The sequence below is a fragment of the Poeciliopsis prolifica genome, unplaced genomic scaffold (assembly GCF_027474105.1).
Source record: "Poeciliopsis prolifica strain line A6 unplaced genomic scaffold, Auburn_PproV2 SCAFFOLD006, whole genome shotgun sequence".
In the NCBI taxonomy this organism is placed as follows: Eukaryota; Metazoa; Chordata; class Actinopteri; order Cyprinodontiformes; family Poeciliidae; genus Poeciliopsis; species Poeciliopsis prolifica.
This window is the reverse complement of record NW_026562381.1, coordinates 11,270,714-11,281,457: the sequence shown is the minus strand read 5'-3', so window position 1 is coordinate 11,281,457 and position 10,744 is coordinate 11,270,714. Positions and strand designations below refer to the sequence as shown.

Below are 10,744 nucleotides of genomic sequence, written 5' to 3'. Positions count from 1 at the left end.
CTGCCACACCTTCCAGATTTTAAAGCGTTTACATTTTTGAAACATGTTAATTCCACAATCACCCACTCCTTTGTGTGAGGTCATCACATAAAATCTCAACTTTAGGAGACAAAACGTGAAAACAATGTACTAAAGACACATATTAATCACTTTGCATGTTATATTTAATGTTTTTCTAAAGGTGAGAGTTAAAGAAATGAAGTGAAAATGAAATGAACTCCTCCGCTGCGTTGGCTCAAATTTCACTCAACTTATAAAATGGACGTAGCATAAAAGATCAGACGTATATGCCAGAAAATAAGCTGAAGAAACAGAAGGGAGTGTGTCGGTTTGCAGGAGGTTTGGCGGCATGTTGGGTGGACCAAACCCAGGGGAAAAGAAGGAGCTTAAGGAGATCAGGCCTCACTTACTGAGAGACGACCGAGAACATCTGGGTTCACTCTGAAAACGTGTAAACGAGGGAAATCCACACTGTTTCAGCGCGATTAAGCTCATCCCGGAGCATGGGAAGCTCCTTCGCGGCGTTTGGTGTGTGGAGGATTTTGTAAACTGCAGGCAGAGTGACGGTGACATGAAACATGAGGGGTTTAGGTTTCTCGCCTTGGTATCTGCTGCACTGACCTGATGCGCCTGCAGTGCAGATGGGTGGGCTCCAAGGGGCCCACACACACTCCGACACACACCCATTCATTCTTGTCTCTTGTTTCCTCATCCATTACCAGTCTGATCCCTTTTAGGGTCTTGCTTCAAGCACCAATGGCTCATGATCCCATTGTAATACCCTCGCTGTCAAAAAGTTGGGTAACTCTACCTTTTTTGGTTATCTAATTGATTCGTTGGTGTGTGTGTCCTCCAGGTCCCATGGCCTCCACGGAGCATGGCAGAGGGCTGGAAGAGGCAGCTACAGTGAGAAAAATGGCCCAGCAGAACCCAGTGAGAGGCGGTCAGACCCACAGACCAGCCAAGAGAAGACGCCCACGGCCCCGTCTTTCCCACAAGGGGCCCATGCCGTTCTAGAGCAAGGTCAGTGTCTCCTACGGCTGATCAATATGACGAAAATATTAAATACTGGACGTTTTATCACTATATCACAGCACTGGACAATAATCAATAGCAATATACCGTATGTTTGTGATAGACATGATCAATATCAATAAATAATATGTCTGATAGGATATTCACTGAACTCCGAGCCAGAACCGCACAGCATTCTGGGAAATGTAGGCAGAGGAAACGCTTTAGACTCCACCTCTTACTGCTAGCTTAGCATCGCTGGTGGAATCAACCGACTCACTCACTCTTCAGTAACCTAGCAACTCACTCACTCTTCAGTAACCTAGCAACTCACTCACTCTTCAGTAACCTAGCAACTCACTCACTCTTCAGTAACCTAGCAACTCACTCACTCTTCAGTAACCTAGCAACTCACTCACTCTTCGGTAACCTAGCAACTCACTCACTCTTCAGTAACCTAGCAACTCACTCACTCTTCAGTAACCTAGCAACTCACTCACTCTTCAGTAACCTAGCAACTCACTCACTCTTCGGTAACCTAGCAACTCACTCACTCTTCGGTAACTAGCAACTCACTCACTCTTCGGTAACCTAGCAACTCACTCACTCTTCGGTAACCTAGCAACTCACTCACTCTTCAGTAACCTAGCAACTCACTCACTCTTGGGTTACCCGGCAACGACCTGCTGAGTAACTGGCGCAGCAGCAGCTGGATCTACTAACAACTGCATGAAAATAAACAACAAAGAAGAGCAAATACAGTTTGGCAGCATTTCAGAAACTTAAACAAAAAAACTAATCAATAATTATTGACAGCAGCTGATATGAAATGCAGTCCAGTCCTACTGGGTTATGTACGGTGGCCCTGAGGTGCAAAACACAACAACATTAACGAAAACACACACTTAACGAAAAACACAACAACATTAACAAAAACACAACAACATTAACAAAAACACAACAACATTAACAAAAACACAACACATTAACGAAAAACACAACAACATTAACGAAAACACAACAACATTAACGAAAACACAACAACATTAACGAAAACACAACAACATTAACAAAACACAACACATTAACAAAAACACAACAACATTAACAAAACACAACAACATTACGAAAACACAACAACATTAACGAAAACACAACATTAACGAAAACAACAACATTAACGAAAACACAACAACATTAACGAAAACACAACAACATTAACAAAACACAACAACATTAACGAAAACACAACAACATTAACAAAAACACAACAACATTAACAAAAACACAACAACATTAACAAAAACACAACAACATTAACGAAAGCACTACAACATTAACGAAAACACAACGGAAGAGGTATGTCCCAGTGGGAGACCTAAGAAGTCGCTGATTGGACGACAGGTCGTTTCTCTTTTGAACCGGAAGTTATTCTGGCTTAACTTGATTGCTAAAAACATGAATGTTCTCAGTGATCCAAACCTCAGTACCGTTATTCGGGAATATTTTGAGTCAGGATATACATACGAGGTGATACTGGACATGCTCCAGACCAACCACGAAGTGTCGGTTAGCCTGCGTTCTTTAAAGGCTCATTTGAAAGTAGCAGGGCTGCATAGACGAGGCAACTACTCTCCACTTTCTGACGTGAGACGTGCCATTATGACCGAGCTTAGAGGACCAGGCCAATTATTTGGCTATCGGACCATGTGGCAGGTTCTCAAACAAAAACACAACCTGCGTGTCAAACGTGATGTTGTAATGAGACTGCTGAGGCAGCTGAATCCTCAGGGCATCGCTCTGAGGACTCGCAGGAAGTTTACCAGACGCACGTACCACTCTATGGGGCCCAATTACATATGGCATGTAGATGGCTACGACAAACTGAAGCCATTCGGCTTGGCCATCTCAGGATGCATTGATGGGTTTTCTAGAAGAATGATGTGGCTTGTTTGTGGGGCAACAAACAACAATCCCTCTGTCATTGCCCAGCATTACATAAACTGTGTCAAGAGTCTTGGCGTAATACCAATGAGACTGCGAACAGACCTAGGCACAGAGAACGGGACTATGGCAGCAGTACAATGTACCCTCCGGCATGCGCATACGGATTATTATGCTGGATCATCAAGCCACAGTTACGGATCATCCACAGGGAATCAACGCATCGAGTCATGGTGGTCTTCTTTCAGGAGAGGAAGGTGGGTACATCTGTGTTTTTCAGATGTGAAGTACAGCGAAAGCTGATCACAGTGTAAAGTCCATGTAAGCATAAAGTCTGAGTTTAAACGGATTTATAAAGTACGTCCAAATTCTTTGTGTGAAAAACAAGGTTCTGGTGATTATAGCAACATACACGTAAGTCAGATGTCAGTGAAGCAAATTTTTCTAGTTAGGCAGGTTTAAGCTTGTGATTTGTTTATTGTTGTCATGACAACTTCATAGGAAGTGCCTATGGAGTTGACAGTCACATGGCTATCGTGTTGCCAGGTAATAAGTGAATTTGTTTCAAACATTTATTTTCATAAGGCTTTTGCAATTTTTTTGTCCAAGTTATAATTTTTCATTGTTTGGTATCAGATGTTATACAAAGTTTTAGTTTGCACGTGGAAAAGTAGGGCGCGATATTCAGTGTGACATACATTTATAGCATGCTTTCAATGTTATGGACATGGAGAAGGACAATTTGTTTTTATCATTTTAATATGAAAAAGAACAGAACCGTTTCTAATTCAATTTATCCTCAGGTCTCAGTTTTGGATGGACTTTTCGGAGATTTAAGAGACTCTGGAAACTTCAACGGAAGCCATGAGCACCAGTGCTTGCTCAGATTCTGCTTCACCAGAGTTCTGCAGAAAGACCTGGATGAATGCAAAGGTCTCTGGAATAACCACAGGATCCGGCCAAGCAGACTTGCATCATGTCCTGGGGGGATTCCTAACGAACTCTATCTCTTGCCTCACAGGTAATTGTCATCTTCACAAATAGAAATAATGCTTGACATTACATAACAATGCAGAAGTGTTGTTAGGACACTTATTATCTATGTACAAGTAACCTATAGCTATTAATGTACACAAAAGCAAATACACCCTTCACATTTCCAGCTATTAAAGTATATTTTGTCATGGGATAACACCAACAATTCACTTTGACACAATGAAAGTAGTGTGAGTACAGCTTATATGTGAAGGGTGTATTTGCTTTTGTGATACACTGTATAAGCTGTCACTGATAGTGCTCACTATAGCCAGCAAAAAAAAAAAGACGATTCCAAGTATTTGTACTAAATAGAGAAAACAGCTGTCACAATTCTATTATTAATTATATTCTGACTTTGCAGATATGGATCAAGAGATTGTGGATTTCCTGTTGAGGACAGCGATCTGGATGTTTTCCCAGAAGCAAGTCAGGTGACAGAGTTGTGTGGTGATAAAGACATCGAGGAATACCTACAGGAAGCCATGCAACAACATGGACAACAGCAGTCACAAGACTGGGAGTCAGCAATGGAATTGTATTTATTGCTCAAAACATTGCGAGGCTGTGAACACAAACAAGCAACATCAAATCTTATATTTTGTCTCCTGTTCATTTTGTTGATATAAAGTGAAAACTTCATTGTTATTCGGAATTAAACTTTTTTTAATACACAAAATTGTGCATTTAGTTTGAACTATGAAGATAAAATCTGACATTACACTCTTAATTAACAGTTTTGAGTATTTGTTTTAACTTGCTAAAAGTTGCGAGAAAGAACATAACAAGAAAAAGGTTTTGCAAAACAACTATTTTTTGGAAACACATTTAACCAAGAAACCATGTTTTTCAATTTTAGTAACATCCAAATCCCGGAGCATTTTGTATTCCAAAGTCCATGTTAGCTCTAAAATCAGCGTAAGATTCCAAAAGTGGCAGTTTAAGTGTGTTTGCACAGGTGTTTGCAATAGGAAAGGGTGAATCACTCAAAAACTCAAGATGTGGGGATGGCATCATGCCTGCTGGTGGAATCGTTGTGAGACCTGTTGCAAACATCAGGACTTCCTCTAGAGATACAGCAGTTGTTTTCTCTGAAAGATGATAAACAATGTAGTTAATAGATAATGCCTTGTACAAATTATTTCTTTTTATTTTTGTTTTCCAATAAAACAAACAATTTTAGAATAACACAATTTGTTCTTACTAACCTTCGCAATCAAGCAAATAATCTGCCCAGAAGACAATTGTTTTGCCCTCCTTTTGCCGCCTGTTGCTTCCTACAGGGCTGAGATCTGGTTGGAACATGGTCTCCAAGTCTGAAGCAGTCAGAGCCTTGGCAGAGAAACATAGGACTGGGGACAGGACACTGGAATGCTGCTGCAGTGCAGCAAAAAACCAAGACTTGCCAGTCCATCTTTGAATCTGTTAACGATAAGCAATGTACTGTATTGATAGAGTATATATAAAGTCAAAAAGATAAACAAAAATAAAAAGTAAAGCTAATTTTCCACAGTGCTCAAAAGTTATCATTAAAAGTAAAATATAAAATTGAAACTTAAAAAATGTTTTCATTGTGCAAAAAACGAAATTGTCATGCAACAGTATATTTTTATAAGTCACATTGAAATATTTTTCATGTGCCATGCCTATGATTAATCTGTGTAATGGTGAACAACGATTCAAAACCTGTTGCACATAAAATTCCGAATGGATGATAGAAGTGGTGAAACTCAGAATTTGGCAAGTATTGCTCTGTATATTCTAATATTTCACACAATTTTTCAGAAAAACACAAAAAGATGTGTTACCTACGACAGATTAAAAACAAAACAATTAAGGAAGGAAGCTGGTTAAATTTGATGTCTGATCTACTAATGTCATATCTCTAATCTGATCCCAATTTTTTATACCTAATTAGTTTTTCTTAGTTAATTAGTGTCATGTCAGTGGCAGTTGTTCACAGTATTGACATTGAACATTGATACTCTAGATCAACACTCAATGATCTTGAGTACTGAGCATAGAACTTCAGAATAGTTTTTAATTATTTATAACTATTTATTGATTACCGTTGAATGGCACTGTGGTTTCTGTCAAGGATGTACCATCTGAGATACTCCTCTACAAAAGCTTTCTTCTCAGAAGCCTTCACCCCTCTGAAGCATCCAGCAGTTTGGAACATCCCACTGTTTTGCAAAATTACATTTAGCAGAGATTCATCTGAATCAGCTTCCAGGACCTACAAAACAAGCAGTATTCCAGAAGAAGTACAGAACTATAAATTTAAAAACATCTTTGTTATGAATAAAAACATAGCATTAACATTTTGTGTGTTTGTAATGTAACATCTGTTGAGACAGGCTGAAATCGGGCCTTTCACAGCAAAAACATTTGTCAAGCTTTGATAAAACAAACTTGGTACTTTGTCATAATCATTTTGTAATCTCAATCTGAAAATAATAATAATAAAATGAAAATAATCTCCAGTTGGCATACAATAAATCTATTCCCTATGCCTAGGTAATTTCCTACCTGTTTCAGAACTTTCCCTATCTCCTCATCTTTAACATCTTCAACAGTGGCGCTGAAACTTGGATTCCCTATCATGTAGTTGACCAGGTTCTTTGAGAGAAAATGTGGTGCTGGTCCCCCATGTACAATACATACGGCAATCATCTTTCCTGCTAAAAAATACTCATCTTCCCTGGCAGCTGTTGTACAGAGCACAGAATTACTGTGGGTAATTAAATCTTAGATCTGCTTATGACAAAAACATAAGCTGATTTTTCAGCAAATTTTGATTTTAGAAGTACTACCACTTCACAAACCCAAAAAAATGTCTCACCTCTCGAATTGCACACAATGTAACGACTTTCTGGGGGTCCATCAAAGATCGGGCGATTTCTCAGAATGGCCATGAGAAGCGTGAGAAACTCACGCCTCGGGCCACCTGTGTCCAACCCTTCCTCCAACCAGCCAGCATCATCGTTAAATTTGATGAACATGTCATTCTTGTCGGAGTATGTGCTCCTCTGAAAGCCCCGAACAGCTCCATCCCACACATCAGTCCGACATATATTGAACCGGCTGACTTTCTTGTGGTCAATACCCATGGCCAGTTCTGCAATAATATCATGTGGCTGCACATTTGTTTCTCTAGAAAAAAAAATATTTTAAAGCAGTTGACTGATCACACTTAGCATTATGTAATTATGCATGAGCAGGATGCTGGTTAATTAAATACAAAATATTAAAATTACTAACGCATGTTCTTCTGGGGGCAGGTCTTGCTTTTTGTCTTCGGTTAAATATTCAATCCCATCATTATCATCATCATCATCATCAATAACAATGGGCTCAAAGAGATTGGTGTAGTCTCTGTGGAGCAAAAACGTGCACACAATATAGATGGAGGGGGGGGAACTTCCAACTGTCCTTCACAAAACATTCCATTTATGTCAGAAGTTATATTTACAACATTCGAAGTAAATAAATGCACTTTAGATGACACAATAGATCTATCAGTATCACCTTGTCATGATGACACAACACACACCCTTCTTCTTTATGACAGAAGCCATTACACACCTGTAACAGGAGCTCTGGACAGGGACACATTCACTGGTGCTTGGATTGTTGCTGTTGTCATCCAAATCCATAACCTGAAAACAGAGAAAAGAGTAAAATGAAACTTAATAATTGACTATTCTACAGTTATTTTAATTATCAAAATATTTTACTAAAAGGTTTGAGATAAAAATCTGTGGATTGTGGTGTGACATAATAAAAAGTTGTACCTGTTTTACTTCATTTGCAAGTGCAAGATCCCCAACACCATTACTTAAAGGACAATGAAAAACATATTAATGGGTAATTTGAACATATGAAGTCATATGAAGAAAGCAAGGGTGGTCTAATAATTATTTCCAATCCAGTATATTCAACATTTAAAAACAAGCATCTTGAAAAAAAAAAAAAAAAAAACTTCATTGGACATGTTCCCATAACCACATAATTTACAAATATCCACATTCAACATGTCACCAATCCATACTATATGAAATGCAATGAAGGTTATAATACTATTGATACATGTACACACATCATGCTATGATATGTCCCTAAAATATAACTTACTGTGTTTCTGCCACCTGTTGTAAACGACTGCTCTCATCCATAGGTTCCCATGGCTGAAGAAAATGAAACACAATTTAACATCTTCATAGTCCAATGAAGCTTAGGTAAAATGCGCTTGTTGTGATCACTCAACCAAATAAAAATGGCAGACCAAATACATTTGAAGTTGGACTTACCAGTGTATCAGCAAGATCAAAGTCGGAGGATTTTCTAATAACAATCTCTGGGTCAGAATCGGACAAGTCTGACAATTTTCCAACTGCAAAACAAGGGGAAAAAAACAAACCAACTTAACTTCTACTAAGTGATAGTACTGTATTCGGTCAACTACATTACATTGTATCAGAAAGGACAAACATAGCACTGGTAAAAACAAAAAACTGAATGTACCTATCAAGTGTCCAGAAAGTAACTTCACATGTCAGAGCCAATCTATGTACACCTATTACTTTATTGATTCATGCCACTAATGCTTAATTGCACAGCTTTAAGATTTAGATTTATTGCAGTTATTGCAATGTGCCAATGTAAGCGCAGACATCTGAGCTTACCTTCTTCAAAGTCTCTTTTCAAGCAGAGGAAAAGACATATCCTTTGATATGTCTTGCCAACTTCAGCCTTGTAAGCTGCAAGGGTAAAAGGTGTTTGTGTCCCAGGGATATTAATAACCTCTGTCCCATCTGGGTACAGAAGGAGGAAAGGTCCATCTTTGACATCTTTGTTGAAGTCCTTCATTTTTTTAATAGCAAGACTGAGGAGAGGTGTGGCAGAGACTTCTGGGTTTGTTGCAACCGAAATGGTTTTTCCACGCCGTGGCTTTAGACAATTGTTCAGAATGGTCATCAATCCAATATTTATCTGAAACAAAAAATTATGTGGAAGATTGAGCTATGTTTTTTTTCTTTTTTAAAGAATAGTAAAAAAAAATGTGTTGTTTTTAATTCCTCCTGGCTTATATTACAATAACATGCAAACAGATCCATTAGCTATTCATATCAGTCATTTCAAGCTTTTACTTTTGAACTACAGATTTGGATACAAACAGAACAATGCTTTGACAACTATTACTCAGTAATTAATCAATAGATGATTTACTGTTTTGACTGATCATGAATTGACAGTTTGCTGTTACTGTTAAACAATTATTCTGTATAGCTGTGCTATGCAGAACTTTCTTTAAGCAAGTCCATTAGTTAAAAGCTGCTTGTTTTGGTTGGAGCCATACCGGACCTACCCTAACTTTCTTTTTGTCCTTTTGTTTTAACCCCTTTTTCCCAAGAGAATATTTTTGTCGCTCCTCATTTTTCTTTTTTCTGTATTCAAGGAAGGTGCTGAGGGCTGGTGTAGGGCAGGATGGGACAGTCTGTTGTGCTAGAAGTAAAGCAAAGAAAAAATGTCGCACATCACATTCATGCAAACAGACGATATGTATTACGAACTGAAGTAAAGCTGCCACAAGTATAAATTAAGTGCGAGTTCGCTTCCGAAAGGCGGGCTAGCCTGATCGCAGTGCAGCAGAACCAGAACGACACAATTATCCTAAAAAAGTAGTGCCTAAGGCTGTGACGGACCTTACGATATATAGCTAATACAATTCTGCTGTATTATAGCGACTTTGTGTACTTTTAATTGCATTTATAATGAACAACTAAATGACAGTGGACACGGTCTGGAGACCACTAGCGTTAGCAAGTTACTACATCCATAAGAAATATGAATCTTCCTTTATGCTTTTTAACTTACTTGAACATTGTGGAGTATCCGCCATACAAGTTTCTTCAAGCCTTTTGCCACAATTACTGCAGAAATTTGGTGACGGCTCAACCACCTCCTTTCCACAGTTCGGGCAATACATGACGAATTGACTGTATTCCCGCTTCCTTGGGTTCTCATTCAAAAGAAGCACTCAAGCATAACTTCCGGTTCAAAAGAGAAACGACCTGTCGTCCAATCAGCGACTTCTTAGGTCTCCCACTGGGACCTACCTCTTCCGTTGTGTTTTCGTTAATGTTGTAGTGCTTTCGTTAATGTTGTGTTTTTGTTAATGTTGTTGTTTTTGTTAATGTTGTTGTGTTTCGTTAATGTTGTTGTGTTTTTGTTAATGTTGTTGTGTTTTTGTTAATGTTGTTGTGTTTTCGTTAATGTTGTTGTGTTTTTGTTAATGTTGTTGTGTTTTTGTTAATGTTGTTGTGTTTTTGTTAATGTTGTTGTGTTTTCGTTAATGTTGTGTTGTTTTTGTTAATGTTGTTGTGTTTTTGTTAATGTTGTTGTGTTTTTGTTAATGTTGTTGTGTTTTTGTTAATGTTGTTGTGTTTTCGTTAATGTTGTTGTGTTTTTGTTAATGTTGTTGTGTTTTTGTTAATGTTGTTGTGTTTTCGTTAATGTTGTTGTGTTTTCGTTAATGTTGTTGTGTTTTGCACCTCAGGGCCACCGTAGTTATGCAACATAATATGTTTGGCCATATTTTTTAATAACCTCCAATGTTATTTTAAACAATGTATCATGTAAAATGACACTGGTGTACTCCTATTGAAGCGGACCAATCATGTTAAATGAATTTGAATTCAAAATCAGAATAAATGTAACGACTTATTGTAACCATCACAGATGCTAG

The 10,744-nt window shown here is 38.2% G+C and overlaps 1 protein-coding gene across 1 annotated transcript; it reads right to left on the bottom strand.

Moving 5' to 3' along the window:
• Nucleotides 1-5,393: 5,393 nt before the first annotated feature.
• LOC129360602 (uncharacterized) lies at nt 5,394-10,149 on the bottom strand (the record flags this gene model as incomplete). The annotated part of the gene is made up of 12 exons (XM_055030928.1): nt 9,874-10,149; nt 9,365-9,501; nt 8,682-8,988; nt 8,307-8,389; nt 8,131-8,183; nt 7,791-7,833; nt 7,582-7,655; nt 7,258-7,371; nt 6,839-7,149; nt 6,526-6,704; nt 6,063-6,232; nt 5,394-5,415 (listed from the first exon to the last, which is right to left on the bottom strand). Coding segments are annotated over exons 1-12 (1,605 nt in total), but the record flags the coding sequence as incomplete, so codon positions are not given.
• Between the last annotated feature and the right edge of the window lie 595 nt (nt 10,150-10,744).